General features: G+C 35.9%; 1 protein-coding gene across 1 annotated transcript in view; it reads left to right on the top strand.

Moving 5' to 3' along the window:
* The window catches only part of LOC135226198 (probable G-protein coupled receptor Mth-like 1), a 134,248-nt gene that overhangs the window by 71,016 nt on the left and 40,394 nt on the right, over positions 1 to 22,838 (top strand). Inside the window, exon 6 of the mRNA XM_064265642.1 lies at positions 9,004 to 9,232. Coding sequence (XP_064121712.1) covers positions 9,004 to 9,232 — 229 coding nt within the window. The remainder of the gene's footprint in view (positions 1 to 9,003; positions 9,233 to 22,838) is intronic.

The following is a 22,838-nucleotide window of genomic DNA, read 5'->3' as shown; positions in this document are numbered from 1 at the left end:
TTCTCTTCCTCAGATCCTCGGTGAAGTGCATCCCTCTGACGGGAATCCTAGAGAAGGACAAGCAGAAATTCCTCCTGTACGCATCCTACGCCTTCGGGTGTCCTTTGGTCATCGTCCTGGTGACGCTCATCATGCAGCTTCTCCCGCAGGAGGCCTCCGCCGGGTTGATCGTCCCAGGGTTTGGAAAGGAGTCCTGTTGGTTCGCAGGTAAAAAGAATTAGATAGATAAATGTTAATGAATTTTGTTTGGAATATTTTTTAAACTGTCTAGTTGATCGGTTTGTTCATTTTCTTGATTCATTTTTACTCAATTCATCGTTTGTTCTTTTCTCTCCCATTTGCTTTTGTATTTTGTGGAAAAGGACTTAATGGCATCTTCAGCGATTTCAAAATGATTGTCTTATGTTTTTCAGTAAAAAGTCCTCTTGCCTTGTTCAACACAATGTGCATCTGTATATCTTTTTTATGAGTAGTATTGATGCCACGGTACTTGTACTAAAGGCAATATCTCATCGTTATGTGTAAATTTAGCTCTCTTACCAGAACACTGGTTTGGTGCCAATGTAAAAATACTTGTTTTCCACTAAAGTATTTTTTAAAAAATAAGAGACGATAAGTTTCACAGATGTTAGTCACAAAACGAAAATTCCCCTAGTTGACTGAAAAAGAACCTTTGCCATCGAAGAGAAACAGGTGCATAAATGTCCAATAAGAAATTGTTGAGTGCTGTTAATATATCAGCTGCTGCTGCTCTTTCAAAATCTGAACAAATTTCTATGATTCTTGATCGAGATTTCGCTCAGTGGTACATTTCTTTATTTCTTTTGATATCAGACTTTGCAAAGTTAATGTTATGCCTTAGGACTCATGTTACTTCCTTTTCAAATTTGAGTAGTCATTAGTTGTCTGAAAAGAAAACTATTGTGCCTGCTTTGTCTGTCCGTCAGCACTTTTTATGTCCGCTCTCAGATCCTAAAAACTACTGAGGGTAGAGAGCCGCAATTCGGTATGTTAACCACCCACCCTCCAATCATCAAACATGCTAAATTTCAGCCCTCTAGCATTAGTAGTTCTTATTTTATTTAAGGTTAAAGTTACCCATAATCGTGCGTTAGGTACCAATATAGGCCAGGCCACCACCGGGCCGTGGTTAAAGTTTCATGGGTCGAGGCCCATACAGTATTATACCGAGACCTCAGAAATATATATCTATTTTCGGTGGATTTGACCATACGATGTACAGAAAACTCAACTTTTTTATTGCATCATGTTTGGAAAATCAAGTCATAAAAATAGTTACCAAAAAGGTAAAGGAGATGCATGATATTTTGCAACTTGCAAAACAAGGAAAAGTTGCTATTTATACCAGCAATTGCAGAGAAATGATATTATGTGTCATTTCAAATATTAGATACTTTTGCTATAGCTACAATTGAATACATTCGACATGGCCAAGACCAAGGATCACTTAATAGACAGAATCTGTGTGATGCTTTACAAGTACGATATATATACAAGTTCAAAACTGCAACATTCTGGAAGCACTAAATATAATGTACAGAATGTATTTTATACATAACATTACGATGAATATGCAAGATTTTTAAAAAATCTTGTCATATTTTTGACTCATATTAGTCGCAATGATTTATCTCTGAAACATTGTTACTAATATAAGTATTAAATACGGCAAGATTTAAACAATATTGTACTCTTCACGTAATTTAATATATATATAAAATGCATTTTAGATTCCGAAGATGTATTGTATTTGTAATGTATCAGATACGTTCTGTATATTAAGTTCAGTACTGAAAACACCACTTACATCCGGATACGTTGACCCTAAGTAGACAAGTGAGCTCTAAGAGGAAAAGAGGAAGTAAAGCTTGAGAGAACAGAGGTGAGAATGCTGAGGTGGATTATGGGAATGTCGCTGCTTGAGAGATTTGAAAATGATGAGATAAGAAGAAGGGCAGACTTAGTAAAGATTTCAGAGGTGATAAGAGAGTCACGATTGAGATGGTATGGGCATGTGTTGAGGATGGATGACGAGGAGGGAGTGAAGAGAGTTTGGGAGGAACCTGTTAGAGGAAGAAAATCAAGAGGGCGATAGAGAAGTAGATGGCGTATAAAAGTGAAGGAAGATATGGAGAGAAGAGGTTTGGTGGATCATGATGACTTGGATAGAAGGCAGTGGGGAAGGGGCATCAGGAAACCGACCCCTTAATTTAGGGATAACGGTGGGAAAGAAGAAGACTTACGACTAAGATGACTTTTAGGATTTGTTGATCAAGTCATGAATTTTTACTTCGTTTATTAATTTGTAAAGTGGGTGTTTCTGCAATACAAACTTGCCCCTGTTTTTGAATGGCAAAAATCCAGTTGTTTCTAAAAATCAAAATTCATTAATGTTATTGTATAATAAGATTCCTATATTCCCACATCTTACTTCACAATGACATTTCTGTTCCCCTATATAAGAATTCCAAAATGTTTGGACATCCGAGAATTATCACATTAGAATTCCTGTAAGTTTCTACAAAATGTATTCATGGCATGTTTCTGTACAATAGAATTTCCATATCTTTTTTCAGATGAGGATTTTTTTATGTTTTTACGCTGTAAAAACTATATATGTTTTTGTATAACTGATTTCTTATATGCTTTGCCTTAATAGAATTCCCATGCATATTCTGTATAATAAAACCTATAGTTTTTTGCATAATAGAGTTCCCATCTATTTCTATGATAAAAAAAACCAAGTATTTTTTTTTTAATAATTCCATCATATAACACCAGTATATTTCTTCTCAAAAGAATTCCCAAATGTTTAAAAAGGAAAGTTCATAGAAGTTAGACAAAACAGGATACGAATGATTAGTGAAAACAATATCAGGCTGAGACCAACTAAGAAGAAGAAGAAGAAGAAGAAGAAGAAGAAGAAAAATATTGTCAACGTGACCTGAGGGAACTAATAAGAGACAGTCATTGACATCGACAATTATGGAGGACCTTGGTACCACTGAAATCTTGACAATGATTGATTGAATGACTGACCGAGAGCGTAAATGTACAGAGGAATGATTAACTGATTGATTGAAAGCATAAATGTGCACAGGGTTAATTGCTTGATAAGTTGAAAGTATAAATCGGCAGAGGACAATCTTATCAGAGTGTACTATTAGGTGAATGGAAAGACATGAAAAGTGATGTCGTCAATCGGAAATTACTGCCTCTTCGAGAAGCCATTAGTAAATCTAATTAATTCTTGCAGAAACGTGACAGTTATGCTTACTTTTATTTATTTATTCATTTATTTATTTATTTTTAACTTCCAGGTCCACTGGAGCAGTTCCTCTACTTCCATGTATTCATAGCAACGTCGATCGCCCAGAGTCTCTGCATGCTGGGTCACGTGACCTACATGCTGCGCCCAGGAATGGTGTGTTGCCTTCGCAAGAGCAAGGGTCCCCGAGCCTTCAACAGGAAGCATCTGTCGTTGTGATTTTTCAGTGGCCTCAGAGCGTAAAATCTACCAAGGCTAGAAGGCTGCAAATTGGGATGTTGATCATCCACCCTCTAGTCATCAAACATACCAAATGGCAGCTCTCTAGCCTCAGTAGGTTTTATTTTGTTTGAGGTTAGCGTTAGCCATAATCATGCGTTTGGCAACGCTATAAGTGTCAACAACAAAGGCCACCACCAGGCCATGGCTGAAAATTTCCTGGGGCGTGGCAGAGAGTTTTATACAGCATTACACTGCACAGAAAACTAGATTTCGTTGGAGCATTTTTTACTGGTTTTATTTGGATATTATGTCAGGTGTTGCTTAATTTTAACATCAAATAACTCTCGGTGAAAGATGAGGGATAATTTAGTTGAGTTTATGGCAGATGTCTAAATCAAATTCGGAAATAAGAGAAAAAGGATATTTAGGTCAATTCTGAAACTAGAGTTTTAAAACTTTGAAACTAGAATTTTAAAACTAAACTAGAGTTTTAAAATTCTGAAACTAGAGTTTTAAAACTCTGAAATCAGAGTTTTAAAATTCTGAAACTAGAGTTTTAAAACTCTGAAAACAGAGTTTTAAAATTCTGAAACTAGAATTTTTAAGTAAGTGGAAAAAGAGAAACAAAAATTATATTCAATCATGTAATCAGTACGAAGAAAAAACGTAGCCTAACCCTTTATGGACCGCATATACTTTCCTTCGGTAAAAAAAAATTATGCTATGTTTTTTAGACTTTTATAGACCTGATAAAGGTCCCAGATAATTTTTCTTAATGTTTACAACAATTTATACAGTAATACAGTCATGTGACTAATTAGTCATGTTGGTCACTAGGGGAATGAAATGTACCATTAAATACAGTACCTAGATTTATTACTTTTTAGGAACATTGAAGCACAAGTTGCTGTTCTTAGCTGGAATGAATAATAGCTTTATTACATAAACATAAATATATCTTTTTATAATAATATGAAACTTAAAAAAAAAATTATGAAAGAAAAGGAAATTCTTGATTTTTTTCCCTATTCACTCTCTACATTAGAAAGTGTGAGGGATAAAGAAAGGGGGAGAGTCGTACTGTTTTAGGTATGGAACTGCAGAAAGCAGTTGTTCTTTTTATTTAGGCACAAACTGACTGCATTTCATGCACCTGATGTTTGTACGACCCTTACAACCAAGTCGCTTGCAGTACAAACGAGGATCTTTTGCTTCAGGGGAGTGACCTACTTTGTCAAACCTCACATCCTTCTGTGGTCTGACCTGACCCATCTGTTGACGCCTTTTCGTGGGTGGCTCAGCTGTTTTCTTAGATGAAGATGGACGACCTCTTTTAGGCACATACTTTTCTGCCCTAATGAGTGACTCAGACACAGACATTCTGAAGGACAGTAAGGAATGCCTTTTCTCCTGTGAAAGCATTGCTGTCTCATAATCTCTTCTGTAGAGAACCAAGCTTGATAAATGCACATGTCAATCATATGAAAGACTAGTCTATGGTAATATTTCTTTGATCTCACTGGAATTCTGTACAATGATAACAGACAGTCAGCCAGGTCTACACCACCCATGTTCTTGTTGTACAATTTTACTATGTTCTGCTGTGGGATCTCTATAACTTTCCTCATTTTTTTTGTCAAAACGTTGTGCAGTATGAGTTGGTTGGCTGTCAGCAAAGGTGGAGAGCAAGGTCACACCTTTATTATCAAGCCATTTGACTGCTGTTAACTGACTGCCATCACCAGATGACTTCCATTCCTCAAATGTGCCTCTACCTTTCTTCTTTAGGACAATATCTGATACTAACTTTAGCCCTGGAAGCCGACATGGCTTTACCGTTCCATTTTATAAATGGAACAGATGTAAACCAATTGCCAAAATTGAGAAGGTGAATCCTGTTACTTTGTATTGTCTCAGCCAAGTGCAAGACTATGTTTGAAGATGCATCAAGGTCTGGAATACCTTCTTTATTCACTGGCTGAATGGACCCTGTATAAGGAATGAAATCATGAATAAGACCCCCACTGTCTGCAAGTACAAAGAAATTGAATCCCCACTTTTTGGGCTTCATAAATAGGTACTGTTTCATGCTATGCTTTCCTTTGAAAGGCACCATCTGCTCGTCGATACAGATATTCTGTTTCATTGGAAGTTCCTGAAACTTATTTCTCAAATGATCCATCAATGGTCTTACCTTGAAAAGCTTATCATTGTTTACCTCATCATTATTATCCCGAATATGTAGGTTTGATTTTATAGTCTCCCATCTAGATCTGCTCATGACCATAGCAGTGTAATCTCTGTACCTACCAAACAATTCCCCAGATGAATGGAGTCGTGTTTGAGGAGTTCTAATTATAGTGAAATAAATATGTAATCCCAGCCATTGTTCAAATTCCTCCCTACTAAGATCAAGTGGCTTGTTCACATCTCTTTGTGTTGCATACAAATTACTTTGATGAACTATTTCATCTAAGATACCTGGAGTGAAAAACTTCTTGAAGTACCATATCGGGTGTCCTAAATATACACCTGGGTCATAGGTGTTTGAGGCTTCATCATCATTAGGGATGAAAGCTGGCACTGGTGAAGGAGAGCTGTCTGTTTCAAAGTCCATGGAAGGGCAGACTGATCCTGAATAACCTCTAAATTACCAATTAGAACTTCATCACTCAACCCATTATCTTGCTCAATGGGTAAAATTCCTGTATTTTTTCTACAAAGCTGCTTGGTTCTAATTCTTGAGTAAAAAATGGATCAATCCCTAAAAAAAAAGCAAGATGTATTATGAATGATAATAAAAAAAGTAATTGCCAGAGAGAGAGAGAGAGAGAGAGAGAGAGAATAATGCATCAATCCATGAAAACATACAAGGCTTATTATGAATAATAATGATAAGAAAAAAGAGGAAATTATATGAATAATAAGGATAAGAAAAAAGAAAAAGACAGAACAAATTCAAAGAAAGTTATAACAACTTCAACTAATGCATTTTAGTGTATCATACGGGTGCAGTTACAGTAACGATATGACTAACATGATGAAAATGTAAGCAATATATAATTGCTCATAATTTCTATGTTTCAACAAAAACTGAGAAGACGCTGTATCTCCGTGATCTAGAACTGATAAACTTTCAGAAAAAATATAAATGAGACAAGTGACATATCTGATAATTCATCTATGATCTTGAAAAGTTGTCAGTAAAATCCAGGTTCACAATTTTCTAAATTGTCAACATTACACTGAGCATAGCGCTCCTCAGATTTGACCAATCAGCTCCCAGTTGCTTTTTTCTTGGAGTGGAAGAGTAGGCGATTTAGTCATGACTGACACAGAGGGGTATAGAGTTATTCTGTCTCATTGAAAGCCAATAGAAACTTAGATGACGAATTAGTCATGTTGGGCAATATAGGGCTAATTTCCATCTAAATTAAGTCAAACGGATGTGCAAAACAATGACTCACAAGACCCAGATGAAGAAAAAATTTCTAATATTTCTTTTGTTCTCTTCTTTTTTTCAGATTTCGTCAGAGGCTGCTTATCTTCGTCTTGATAGCCATCTGCTGGTCCACAGAAGTACTTTCCCTGTGGATCCGGCCCAAGGACGCCTGGTGAGACTAGGCTCAACTGCTTCAAATACTGTCTTCATAAGCATTAAGCTACAAATGTCCTTTAATATCTAATTCGCTCTACCTCGGAATTAACATATTTTCATATGTGTTAACCGAAGGGGAATTTTGCTTAGTTGATACGAAATTCGTCGGCTCATGGATTCGAACCACGAAAACCAAGAATTCAGTGCGAACGGTGACGCGCTTTAACCCACAGGATTATCAAGATGGTCCTTGATAGTCGTGTGGGTTGGGTTAAAGCGCGTAACTGTAAGTCCTGAAATCTTGGTTTCCGTGGCTCGAATCCATGGGCCGACGAATTTCTTGACAACTAAACAAAATTCCCTTTCGGTTAACATACAATCCGAGGTAGAGCGAATTTAATATTATGGAACATTTGTAGCTTTATGCCTTTATATGAATCATGGTGATGTGATAAAATTGATTCATTCCATATATATATATATATATATATCTATATATATATATACTTTACATATATATATATATTATATATATCAATATATATATATATATATATATATATATCTAGTATATATATCTATGAATATATATATATAAGATATATATAATATATATATATATTATAGAGATATATATATATATATATATATATATATATATATATATATATATATATATATATATATATATCTCTCTCTCTCTCTCTCTCTCTCTCTCTCTATATATATATATATATATATATATATATATATATATATATATATATATATATATATATTATATATTTATAGATAGATATATATATATATATATATATATATATTATATATATATATATATATATATATATATAGATATATAGTATAGATAGATATATATATACTATATATATATATATATATATATATATATATATATATATATATATATATATATATATATACATATATATATATATATATATATATAAATGAAATCAATTATATCACATCACCATGATTCATATAAAAGCATTAAGCTACAAATGTTCCATAATATTAAATTCGCTCTACCTCGGAATGTATGTTAACCGAAGGGGAATTTTGTTTAGTTGTCAAGAAATTCGTCGGCCCACGGATTCGAGCCACGGATACCAAGATTTCAGGACTTACAGTTTACGCGCTTTAACCCACACGACTATCAAGGACCATCTTGATAATCCTTTGGGTTAAAAGCACGTCACTGTTTCGCACTGAATTCTTAGGTTTCCGTGGTTCGAATCCATGAGCCGACAAATTTCGTATCAACTAAGCAAAATTCCCCTGCGGTTAACACATATGAAAAATATGTTTGGTGACAACTGTCTAATATATATATATATATATATATATATATATATAGTATACAGTATATATATATATATATATATATATATATATATGATTATACATATATATATATATATATATATATATATATTGTCTAATATATATATATATATATAGTATATATATATATATATATATATATATATATATATATATATATATATATATATATATATATTAGACAGTTTGTCACCAAACATTTAACCCAAATCAGCTTCCAATGGACTTGAATTACTTATCGTAATTTTCTGTAAATATTTTAACTTGAACACGACTGTCAAAAGGCTATGATCTATGCACCGATTCCTTATTCCTTTATCATCTGATTTATGCAATTTTATACCTCACCTGATATTCAAATAACATCTCAGTGAAATGACGCAAAACTACGTAAAAGTTATGACTTACTTTCGAATGAATGATGGACAAGTTCTTAGCAACATCATAATGAATGACACTGTGTACTCAAACACAGAACATTCGAGTTCAGTAAACACGACTATAACGGAGCTTTGATTACTTTCAGGGTCGTCACCGACCTCCTCAATACACTTCAGGGAGTCTTCGTGTTCATCATCTTCTTACTGAGCAAGCAGAAGAGGCAGCTGGTGAAAGAGAGATTGCATAAGATATTCAAGAAGACCAAGAAGACACTGCAGAAAACCAACAGCAACACGGAGAGCACGGCTGGAAGCACCGAGCAGTCACAGAGGGAGATGGCGAATGCCCTCTGGGACACAAGTGTCCTCCGGCGGGTATGGGAATTGCAGTCCTCGCCAAGCCCAAGGGAATGGTTCACCCGAGGGATGCAGCGGCGGCGTAGTCAACGAAGGGTACAGGCAAGAGCGCGAAGAAAAGAAAGGTGTCAGCGAGGCTGACGAGACAAAGGAAGATGACATCCACGTGTAGAGCCTAACGAAGTCTTCACCGACAGTGCCTCTAAAAGATTTGGTCTCTGCAAAGATAACTGAGCTTGTGGTGGCAAGATTAGAGCCACAGACACGAAAGAAACAAACGTCAGGGGATGGTGGCTGTGAGGGGTACCAGCAATGCCGATAGTTAAAGGGAGACTGAGACTCAGTTGTGTATAAAGAGACTCCTTCACAGAGAATGCTGTGGGATTCTAGCATTGCTGGGCGATGTGTAGACAGAACAAGACTTGACATGAAACGAAGAAAGTTTAATAGAATAATGATATAAGATGTGATGTCTATGAAATAAGAAACCCCCCCACGCCCCTCCCCCCCTCTCTTGCCTATGTTGGTGTAGACCGAAGAGGAGGAGGTATACAAAAAACGAAAGTGTTTTGCATTATACCTCATAACTGTTACCACCCAGGTGTCGTTGCCCTAAGATTATCACTTTGTTTATCCCTGGTTACATCGTAGAGATGTTGTCAATCTTCCTTGCTGATGATGTAGTGACGATGCTCCTCCAGAGATTCTGTCGAAATTCAATTTCTGCATCTTGAGAATAACGAAGTAGAAAGCGAAGAATTTTGGATCTTTCTTAGACATTGACCCCGATGGCTTTTAACTCGGTATGTATCCACCTTTGCGGCGTGTTTAGTACAAGCACATTGAGGATGACCGTAAAAACATAAACAAACGACTGTAAATATCGTAAAGATAATAATCCCGAAAAAATATTAGTCAAAGAAAACGACTCCCTAAACTTTGCTGGGGGTCACTACTTAAGAAAGATCCAGATTTTGCAGATCAACAGCTTTTATTAGCTGTTGATCTGTAAAATCCACTGACTCAGGATCTTTCTAAAGTAGTGACCCCCAGCAAAGTTTTAGGGGTCGTTTTCTATGACTAATATATATATATATATATATATATATATATATATATATATATATATATATATATATATATATATATATATATATATATATATGTTATATATTGCTACTTTCAAAATGCATATTTTCCCTCTTTGAAATGTCATGTTAGATGTGTAACATTTTTTTCAGATTCCTAGATAGCTTAGAATAGGATGTTTTAAATGTGTGTTCAGATTTCGCATAACATATTTTAAAAGAATATATATTAACGTAGAATGTAAAAAGAGAGAGATTTTCTTTGTCTGTTCGAAACTACGAATGAATTTGGTTTAACTTTTTGTGTCAACACTGTAAGATTAGAGGTCTGCGAGATCCGTTTGCTTTCCTAAATCTGTCAACGCATTTGATAGCGATAGAATCAAGTCTTGCGTTGTTATCAAAACATGTCAATCATATTTGTCGCTCAGCCTCCGTTTCGATCGAGTAGAGTACGTCTTTTTTTTTTTACAGACTGGACCCGTACTCGTATGTCTTTGATCAAAGCCACGTGGAGATTGCACATTTCTTTATGAAGATTGCGTCAGATTTCGAACTTTCTGGAAGCATTTGTGCCAAGAACGTTATTGTCATCTGCCCTGTCCAGTTTTAGCAAGGGAAGAAGATTTCATTACATCATAGAACCTCGAGGCGGTTAGATCTCTCTCTCTCTCTCTCTCTCTCTCTCTCTCTCTCTCTCTCTCTCTCGACATCATTGAGATTATATTAACGTAACGTAAATTGGTCACTTGTAACTTGTGAGAATTTCATATTTGATATTTCTTAGAGTTTGTTTAGTGTTATTTAGTTTTTTTTGTGGAATCTGAACAAACATTATTTTGTAACGGCGCCTGGTTTTTGTGAAAGTGTGAATCAAGCCTGCAGCAGAGAAATAAAGAAATTGGTATACCAAAAAGGTAAAGTTTGTTATATTTTTATTAGTTGCAACTAATAACGGTTAGGTAATACCCAATAACTAATAATTGTTAGGAACAGTGACTAACTAATAACTAATATTTAATGGTTATGATGGTTTGGTTAACTAGTAACTAATAACAGGTGGTTATGAAGGTTTGGTAAAATCTGATTGTTACAATGTTTTGAGTGAAAACATTTACACTTTTACACATTGCTTATTTTTTGTGTTTTGTGTTTGTTCCATTGTTTGTGCGCTCTTTCATTTTCTTATTGAAGTGTGTCTTTTTATTTTATATTTTCATTTGCATTAACAATTTAATTGACTTAGTTATTTTCATTGCTTAATCATTGCACATTTAATTAAATTTAACATTTGTGAATTAATTTGCATTTACTTAGAATTCTTTTCAAGTTTTATTATTTTTTAGTACTTGAGAATTACTTTCTAATTTTCAATTATTGCCTAACACTTTTAAATATTGATTGAATTAATTTTCTTGAATTTTGTGTTAAATTAATTTTGATTTAACTTTACTTAAGTTGATTCAAGAATTAATTAAACTTTACTTTGTTTTCAAGTAACAGTAATTTTCCCTGCTATTGTGAATTTCACTTATAAATTTTGAATTTGATAATAAATTTTTGTATTTAAGATTTTTATAAGTGTTTTTATTTTTATACCGGTATATATGATTATGATTATATTGATGATAGGTAGAAACATAGAGTGGTAATTGATTTGCTTTCCTTCAATTTACTTGAAGTGACTTAGAACCAGAGAAGTACTTAGACTTCTGAAATCAGTGAATTATATACTTAGACTTTTAAAGTTGTTGATGGAGTGATGAACTTCCTTTCGATTTATTTAATTACTTAACAAATACCTCACCACCTTGTTTGATGAACCTTAGTTTGATTTTCTGCAATACTGGTAAGTGTTAAGGGATCACTGTTGCCTTTAGAGTATTCAGTCGTTTAATACGTGTTATGAGGGTTCAGGTGTCTGGTTTTTGGTGAGGTAATAATTGATAAATGGTAACCAGATACTTGGCACTTCGTAACATTGTTTAATGGTGCCCAGAGACCCGGGAAAGCAGATTTCATTATCACTCTAGAATATATTTTGTTAGGGGAGGCAGTTAGGGACCATTGGTTAGGAGAAGTTTTTTGGACCATTTTCATAGTTTTTGTTTTCATTTATTGTACTGAATTGTAAGTTGATAACTTAGAGGAAAATGGCTCAGTTCAAGGTTCAGGAATTTTTTAGCAGCCCCTTCCATCCAAGTTTTGTCTGAAACCACTCTGACTAAGGCACAGTGTAGCGCTTTAGCAGTGGCATGTGGTGGGTATGTGTCTACTAATATGGTAAAGGCACAAATAAGATGTATTGCTATGGAATCATTGATAAACTCTGGTAGAATAACTGATGAAGATGAGTTAGAATTGGCTCAAGAGTTGTTGAATGTAGCACGTGCTGATCTCATAAATAAGCAAGCAGAAAAGAAAGTGAAAAGTGATGCAGAGTTAGAGCTTAGACGCATTGAAGCAGAAGAGAATTTGATTAAGCTAAAAATGCAAGCTGAAAGAGAGAGAATGCAAGCTGAAAGAGAAAGAATAGACAGGGAAAAACAAGAAAGAAGAGAAAGAAGAAGAAAAAGAAAAAGCAGCAGAAGAGGAAAGAGAAAGGATAAAATGAGGAGGAGAGAAAGGATAAAAGAAGAAAGAGAAATCGCAAGACATGAAAGGGAAATGGAATTAATAAAAGCTAGATCCACATTACCTGTAACACCCTCTAACCCTAACCAAGGTAATCAAGACCCTGTATTTGATGTAGTGAGAGTACAGAAGTTAATCCCTAAGTTTACTGAAGAAGCTCCAGATGAGTTTTTTGATCACTTTGAGAAAATGGCTTCAGGTATGGGATGGCCAGAGGATAAATGGTCAGTTTTACTACAAAGTGTCTTGATTGGTAAAGGGAGAAGTGCTTATCTAGCCTTAACAGCTGATCAGTGTAAAGACTACAAGGTACTTAAACACAGTGTGCTACAAGTTTACCAGATGACCCCAGAGTACTACAATAAAAGATTCAGAAATTTAAGAAAAGATGAGAAGGGAACATTCTTAGATTATGCTTACAAAGTGATGTGTTTCAAACGTTGGGTAGAAGCTGCTAAAGTAAAAACTTTTGATGAGTTAGAAGTTACTTGTTCTTGAACAGTATCTCAAGGGAATTCCTGAACATATAAGAGCCTATTTAAGAGAGAAAGAAGTGAAGAAACTTGACAAAGCTGCTACACAAAGTGAAGATTATGATATAATCAGTAGTAAACGTAATTACAATGTCAAGTACCAGAGTCAACAACGCCCAGGTTTTAAGTCTTTTCCAAATAACAGGAACAAATTTAATGGGAAACCCACAAGTGATGCTACTAAGAGTACACAAGGTAATACAACTCAGCAAGCTAATGTTTAATCCTCATCCAGTTTTTCAAGACAGTTACAGAAACCTAATGTTGTCTGTTTCAAGTGTGGAAGAGTAGGACACTACAGTCAAGAGTGTTACCGGAATCAACAGCAGTCAAAGCCAGGTGGTCAAGTTGTAAAAGGTGACCAGGTGAAACAAACTACGAAGAGCAGTGTGGGAAAGAATCAGACTCCAGAGAAGAATGAAACTAAACAAGCGGAATGTTTAGCAACCAGTGGAAATGTTACCTCAAGCAGTGAGTGGCTTTGCAGTGTGGAGGCTTTTAAGCCATATATCTATGAGGGTATGCTGTCAACTCAAGAAGGAAGAAGGCAGGTACCAGTCAAGATATTACGTGATACAGGGAGTAACCATAGTGTGGTAGTACGTGGTTCTCACCCTCAGTTGGAGAAGAGTCTCACAGGAGATTCAGTTATTTTGAAGGGTATAGGAGGAGAGGAAGTAACTCCTATATGCCGCTTACACCTGTCATGTGAATTGGTGACAGGGAATGTTGAGTTTGCTGTAAAGGACTCACTGGCTGTGGAAGGTGTACATGTTCTGTTGGGGAATGAAGTTGGTGGTGTGCCATTTATTCCTTGTCCTGTAGTGATAGACAAACCATTGAGGATTAGTCCTACAGTAGAGTTGGAGAAGAATAACCCACACCTGTTAACTAGTTGTGTAACTACCAGAAGTATGAAGAGGACCACGACTGCAAGTGAAGAAACTGAGGATTTACACACCCAAGAAGGATCAAGTGAAGGATCTTTGTGCTTAGAAGAATTGTTCCAGGGAAGTGAAGTTTCCCATAGTGCTGACCAAGAAGAGATTTCCCAAGAAGATGAAGAAGACGACGACGATGAAGAAGAAGAACCTGATGTTCCTGAAGAGACTCCGAGTAGTCAAAGTGTTACTGAAGACAGTAGTGAAACTACAGTAGCTGAGTTAGCAGATATTGAGAATTCAACCCTTGAAGTTGGTCAAGTGACAAGAGAGAAGCTGATGGAATTGCAGAAGAAGGATGCATCGTTAACTGATTTGTTCTTCAGAGTTGTTGATCGAGAAGAGATGCAACAAACTCCTACCTGTTATTATCTGAAGGAAGGTTTGCTGATGAGGAAGTATAGACCTACAGATATACCAGGAGATGCTGTATGGGGCGAATATTATCAAATTTTGATTCCATATCCATTAGAAAGCAAGCAGTGGTTACAGTAGCTCATGAGTCTGGACATATGGGAATCAGGAAGACTGTGGAGAAGATCATGAAATATTTTTTCTGGCCTGGACTTCACAAAGATGTTAGCAGGTTTTGTCGTGAGTGTCATACCTGCCAGATAGCTGGAAAACCGAATGAAACCATCAAGAAAGCCCCCCTACAACCTATAGAAGTTAGAGGAGAACCCTTAAGCAAAGTGATTATAGATATGGTTGGACCGCTGCCGAAGACAAAGAAGGGAAATGAGTATTTAACATTATGTGTCCTGTGACAAAGATATCCAAAAGCAATCCCTGTTAGAAACATATCTGCCAAGATAGTTGCTGAAAAACTTGTGGAGTTTTTCTCAAAGTTTGGAATACCAGAAATAGTACAAAGTGACAGAGGAACAAACTTTACTTCAAAGTTATTCCAAGATATGATGAATTTGTTAGGAGTGAAACAACAGTTATCCACTGCCTATCATCCAGAAACTCAAGGTGCCTTGGAAAGGTTCCATCAAACATTGAAAAGTATGCTGACAAAGTATTGTTCTGAGTCAGGAAGAGAATGGGATGTTGGTTTTCCATTAATGTTGTTTGAAGTTAGGAGTGCTTATCAAGAAAGTATGGGATGTTCATCTAATGAAATGATTTTTGAAAGAGAAGTTAGAGGACCGTTGAAGATTCTTGCAGGAAATTGAGAAGAAAATCAAGAGGAAAGCCAAGGAGAATATGTGAAGAACTTAAGGAAAAGGTTGAAAGAGATTAGAAAATTCTCTTTAGAAAACTTGAAAATGAGTCAAGAGAAAATGAAAAGGAGGTTTGATGCTAAGACTAAGCTAAGAAGTTTTAGTGTTGGTCAACAAGTGTTAGTGTTCTTACCTGTCAAGAGATTTCCCCTCACTAATAAATTTCAAGGTCCTTACAAGATAATTCAGAAGTTAAGTGATAGAACTTATGTGATTGATACACCAGAAAGAAGAAGAAGACAAAGGAAGATACATGTGAACCTCTTGAAACCTAATTTCTCAGAAACTAAAACTGAAACTGTGTCAGTAACCCAAACAACTTTATCTACAGAAGACGATGATGGCTACGAATTTTTAACTCCATGCAAGATGAATAATTCTTCAATTTTGGAAAATCTGGAGGATAAACTGAAACATCTGAGTGTTGAACAAGGTGAAGACTTAAGTGAAGTAATTAGAAGTTTTCCAGAAATTTTTTCAGATGTGCCTAGACGTACTGATCTGACCAAGCATGAAATCAAGATTCAAGAAGATGGAAAACCTTTCAAGCAAAGAGCCATTCGCTTATCACCGTATCATCGAGATGTTTTGAAGAAAGAAGTTCAGTATTTGCTGCAACATGGATTAGCAGAACCCAGTTCAAGTCACTTCAGTTCTCCATGTGTGCTAGTGAAGAAACCAGATGGTTCATTTAGGATGTGTACTGATTACAGGAAACTGAATTCTATCAGTGTGGCTGATAATTATCCTTTGCCTCTTATAGATCAGTTATTTGATAATATTGGGCAAGCCAAGTTTGTTTCCAAGATAGACTTGTTGAAAGGATATTATCAAATTCCCTTAGATGAGAATGCCAAGTTGCTGTCAGCTTTTATTACTCCTTTTGGACTGTATCAGTATACTGTTCTGCCGTTTGGTCTGATGAATGCACCCGCAATATTTCAACGAGTGATGGATCAACTGCTAGGATCAATAGAAGGAGTAGGTGTATACCTGGATGACATCGTGATTTACTCTACAACGTGGGAAGAACATCTGAAGATTCTGAGGAAAGTTTTCAAGAAACTACAAGAAGCAGGATTAACAGTCAACTTAGAGAAGAGTGAGTCTGGCGAGGCAACTGTACAGTATCTTGGGTTTGAAGTTGGGAAAGGCCTTCTTGCTCCAGTAAATGCTAATATAGAAGGTATCCGTAAGGCTACCCCACCTACTACCAGGAATCAGCTACAAAGATTTTTGGGGATGGCTGGATTTTATCGTCGTTTCTGCCCAAATTTCTCAGCCGTAGTAGCTCCCTTGACAGACTTAACTAGTCCCAAAGCTAAGTTTATTTGGACTCCAGAGTTTCAAGATTCCTTTGAGAAGGTAAAAGCCATTTTAACTTCAAGACCAGTACTTCAAGCTCTAGACTTCGACAAGAAATTTGTGATACAAGTTGATGCGTCGTACTGTGGTGTTGGAGCTGTTCTACTTCAAGAAGATGAAAATAATATCTACCATCCTGTGTGCTTTATGTCTACAAAACTGAAAAAACATCAGAAAGTATACTTGACAATCGAGAAGGAAACTTTAGCCTTAATCACAGCATTGAAAAAATTTGAAGTGTATATGAATAGACCTAGGAATGAAGAAATTTTAGTGTTGTCTGATCACAATCCACTGTCATTTATCCAGAGAATGAAAAACCATAATCAAAGACTGACCAGGTGGTTTTTGTGCCTGCAACAGTATAACTTGAGAGTGCAGCACATTAGTGGCAAAAACAATGTAGTTGCTGATTATTTATCTTGTTGCGAATCGTTGGATTCAACACCGTGATAAAAAATCTTCTGGGGGGAGGTATATTATATATTGCTACTTTCAAAATGCATATTTTCCCTCTTTGAAATGTCATGTAGATTGTGTAACATTTTTTCAGATTCCTAGATAGCTTAGAATAGGATGTTTTAAATGTGTGTTCAGATTTTGCATAACTTATTTTAAAAGAATATATATTAACGTAGAATGTAAAAAGAGAGAGATTTTCTTTGTCTGTTCGAAACTACGAATGTTTAACTTTTATGTCAACACTGTAAGATTAGAGGATATGCGAGATCCGTTTGCTTTCCTAAATCTGTCAACACATTTGATAGTGATAGAATCGAGTCTTGCGTTGTTATCAAAACATGTCAATCTTAATTGTCGTTCAGCCTCCGTTTCGATCGAGTAGAGTACCTCTTTTTTTTTTTAACAGACTGGACTCATACGCGTATGTCTTTAATCAAAGCCATGTGGAGATTGCACATTTCTTTATGAAGATTGCGTCAGATTTCGAACTTTCTGGAAGCATTTGTGCCAAGAACGTTATTGTCATCTGCCCTGTCCAGTTTTAGCAAGGGAAGATTTCATTATATCATAGAACCTCGAGGCGGTTAGATCTCCCTCTCTCTCTCTCTCTCTCTCTCTCTCTCCCTCGACATCATTGAGATTATATTAACGTAACGTAAATTGGTCACTCGTAACTTGTGAGAATTTCATATTTGATATTTCTTAGAGTTTGTTTAGTGTTATTTAGTTTTTTTTGTGGAATCTGAACAAACATTATTTTGTAACGGCGCCTGGTTTTTGTGAAAGTGTGAATCAAGCCTGCAGCAGAGAAAGAAAGAAATTGGTATACCAAAAAGGTAAAGTGTGTTATATTTTTATTAGTTGCAACTAATAACGGTTAGGTAATAACTAATAACTAATAATTGTTAGGAACAGTGACTAACTAATAACTAACATTTAATGGTTATGATGGTTTGGTTAACTAATAACTAATAACAGGTGGTTATGAAGTTTTAGTAAAAACTGATGGTTACAATGTTTTGAGTGAAAACATTTACACTTTTACACATTGCTTATTTTTTGTGTTTTGTGTTTGTTCCATTGTTTGTGCACTATTTCATTTTCTTATTGAAGTGTGTCTTTTTATTTTATATTTTCATTTGCATTAACAATTTAATTGACTTAGTTATTTTCATTGCTTAATCATTGCACATTTAATTAAATTTAATATTTGTGAATTAATTTGCATTTACTTAGAATTTTTTTCAAGTTTTATTATTTTTTAGTACTTGTGAATTACTTTCTAATTTTCAATTATTGCCTAACACTTTTAAATATTGATTGAATTAATTTTCTTGAATTTTGTGTTAAATTAATTTTGATTTAATTTTACTTAATTTGATTCAAGAATTAATTAAACTTTACTTTGTTTTCAAGTAACAGTAATTTTCCCTGATATTGTGAATTTCACTTATAAATTTTGAATTTGATAATAAATTTTTGAATTTAAAATTTTTATAAGTGTTTTTATTTTTATACCAGTATATATGATTATGATTATATTGATGATAGGTAGAAACATAGAGTGGTAATTGATTTGCTTTCCTTCAATTTACTTGAAGTGACTTAAAACCAGGGAAGTACTTAGACCTCTGAAATCAGGGAAATATATACTTAGACTTTTAAAGTTGTTGATGGAGTGATGACCTTTGATTTATTTAATTACTTACAAGATTACCTCACACCTGTTTTGATGAACTTAGTCTGATTTTCTGCAATACTGGTTAGTGTTAAGGGATCACTGTTGCCTTTAGAGTATTCAGTCGTTTAATACATGTTATGAGGGTTCAGGTGTCTGGTTTTTGGTGAGGTAATAATTGATAAATGGTAACCAGATATTTGGCATTTATTAACAATATATATATATATATATATATATATAGTATATATGTATATATATATATTATATATATAATACATATATATATATATATATATATATATATATATATATATATATATATATATATATAAGGGCAAATGCCACGAAGGAATAGTGAAACAATGGAGAGGTTGCAAGGCCTTTCGATACACGATCCTTTACTAGCTAGTACAGGACCGTGTGTCGAAAGGCCTAGCAACCATTTGGTTGTTTCACTTTTACTTAGGAGTATTTGCCTTTATCTATACATTCATCATGTGCCACATCTTCGTGATTCAGGTATAAATATATAAGTGTATATAGATATACAATAATCATTTGGCTTGCTTATGTTCTTAACAAATCATAGGGCTAAGTAAAACACAAATGTATAGTTATATACAAAACATTTATAAATACAATCAATTATACCTTAAAATAATTCAGTTCCTTCTCCCTCCACTATAAATCGACCTTTATATCTAGTCGAGCTTCCTCTAACCAACCTGTGGGAAACACAGAGCTTTTGAGGGAATCACAGGGACAGAAAAGGATTAATCTTTCCCCCGAAGATGCATTGTTTGGCTGAAAAACCACTGGCTCTGTAGCATGCTTAGATACTGCTGCAGTGTGGGGTCCGCGGTGGAAGGTTGAAACCAACACTCTTTGGAAGCTTGAATCCCAAGTCAATGGGCCCTTTGGTGTGCTTGTTCCATTTGAATAAGTTTCATCTACTGAAATGTCAATGGATAATTTATACATAGTCGTAAATCAATATATGGGTATTTTTGCTTATCAAGCAAGTTTCCTCTGAACAGAACTTTAAAAAATGTCTTGAAAGAAAGTGTTGTGATGAATTGTTAATCTCAGCTTTTTCCGCTTAGAGACAGGAGGGCTTAGTGACAAGCGCTTGATTCCTCGAAGAATGCTGAAATGAAAAAACAGTCAGAATTGGTGACCATGCCATATGAGGTTGACGAACTTTCAGAGATCACATGACTGGGTCTTGCGATGTGCTCGGTTGCTATGGCATTCCAAAAGGCGTCTCCGTTTGTGTGTGTGTTCGTAGCGTGTGGTGTATGGTGCCTAACGATACGAGACGCAAAAGAAGAGGGGACACTATTTGATTACCTGTGTCGTGGCATAGAACACACATTTGGAGAGGGATCGAGGACACACCCATCGCAAGGTAGAGTAACAAATGTATATAAGTGAAATTCAACAGATAGATAATCAGTAATATAAAATTAATCAAATTTGCCCCTAAAACTAAAGAAATATATATATAGAGTGCTAAGGCTCGGAAACACGCACGAGACCTACATGATTACTACCCTGCGTCAGAAGTTTCAAGGTAGCATCTGAAATGACCCAACGCTCACACCAGACTCCTGGGGTCGCTTGCAAGTTTCTCAGTTCTTTTTTTCATCATTTTATTAAACTTTTTTTCAGGCTTCTGTTGCGCCAACCAGTTACAAAGAACAGTTGAAAGGTTGAAAGCGAAAGCCTTTTAACTCTCAATGTTCTGAGAAACAATTATCAAAGCAGTTGGTTCATTGAGGAGCTGCTCTTTGCCTCTCCACTTGTCAAGATGGATATTTAATGAGATCGGCCCTTTTGAAGATGATTCAATGTGAGACGTTTCAGCATTGGGAAATTTATTTCTCCAATAATTTGAATGCTAATAACAATAATAATAATAATACCATGGAACACCAGAGTTGAAGAGAAAGAAAGGGAAAATATGGATAAGTATCAAGACCTAAAAATTGAAATAAAAAGGATATGGGATATGCCAGTGGAAATTGTACCCATAATCATAGGAACTCTAAGGACGATCACAAGATCCCTGAATAGTAATCTGGAAACTTAGAGGCTGAAGTAGCTCCAGGACTCATGCAGAAGTGTGCTTATAGAAACAACGCACATAGTAAGAAAAGTGATGGACTCCTAAGGAGGCAGGATGCAACCCGGAACCCCACACTATAAATACTACCTAGTCGAATTGGAGGACTACGATACACCCCCACCAAAAATTAATAATAATAATAAGGACTGTCACACAGGCGTAAGTAAATACATTCACAAGACAATAAGTAAATACATTCTCAAAAAAACGTACACACCACGAATTTCTTTTCAAAATATGAAGTGTGGCTTTCCTCTCTCTCTCTCTCTCTCTCTCTCTCTCTCTCTCTCTCTCTCTCTCTCTCTCTAGCAAGACTCAGAGCCATCTGGAGAGAGCTTGCATCGGTAATGCCATATAGAGTGTCGACATCTCGCATAAATGCATTTCCCACAACAAAACTCGAAAATGAAAATGAGAATAACATTCAAATGGACGCAATGCTGGTCGGAGAGGACAGCGCTTTCACAGAAAGCTGAGTTCATTCACAAGAGCCACCAGTGTCCTGTTTTCGGCAAATCATTTGAGATGCGGTTGCTATAGTAGATTCACATCAACCGTGCATTTGACGTCTAGGCCAGTCCTCTTACGACGCTCCTGATTGGCTGTTCATAAGCCAGTCAGAGGGCTGGAAACTGTCAGTCTCTCTCGGGAGTTCACATAGGCAGGATGTATTTTCCACCTCTCCTGAAAGATGTATACCTATGTGAACTCTCGAGAGACTGAGAGTTTCCAGCCCGGTCATTGGCTTATCAACAGTGAATCAAGAGCGTCGTAAAGGAATGGCCTAATCTTTAAATGAGCGGTTGATGTGAATCTACTATGACACCGCGTTCTTTTCCCCTTGATAGCTACCCACGACAGTCGGGTGACTACCAGACGACATTCCTCCTCCTAGGATCGATCTCGGCACGCCCACGGATGAGTCGGTCGAGCATCCTTCGAAGGGAATTGAATACTGCGCTGTGTATCCTACATAGGAGATGCGTAAGAGGCTTTATAATGCATCGAACTTAACAGGTCACCATTTTGACAACAGACGAGTTAAGGAGAGGGGAGGGTGATGAGTTTGTGAGTTTGTGGTCGGCCGGGGGGGGGGGGGGGGGGGACGGGGGGGGGTTGGTATTGTATTTTGGGGCAGGGGGTGTGTTGGGGAAGTATCGGGCGGGGGTGGGGAGGGGCTATGATCTGCGTATGGGAGATACTGTAAGGTCGTCTCCTTGCTTCTTGACTGCTCGACCGTTAGCTGACTAATGAAAGCATTATCTGAGCGACATGCGTATTCACCGCCACAATTTGCCATCTATATCTTCGCCGCTTCCAGGCCGAGGGGCAAGAAGGAGGGTGTAGAGGAGGGGGGGGGGGCGGTTGCGTTGCAGAGGATTATGATAAAGAAGAGAGAGAGAGAGAGACGTTGAAACTCTTGACACTGTAAGAAAACTACACTTTTATGTAGGTTTAGTCATCAAACAAAAATGATTTGCTAGTAATCACTAATGACTATGACTGCCGCTCTGTTATTATTATATATATTATATATATATATATATATATATTATATATAATATT

This window comes from Macrobrachium nipponense, chromosome 14 (genome assembly GCF_015104395.2).
Source record: "Macrobrachium nipponense isolate FS-2020 chromosome 14, ASM1510439v2, whole genome shotgun sequence".
Lineage (NCBI taxonomy): Eukaryota > Metazoa > Arthropoda > Malacostraca > Decapoda > Palaemonidae > Macrobrachium > Macrobrachium nipponense.
Note: the sequence above shows the minus strand (reverse complement) of the source record. Positions and strands in the feature narration are given on the sequence as shown.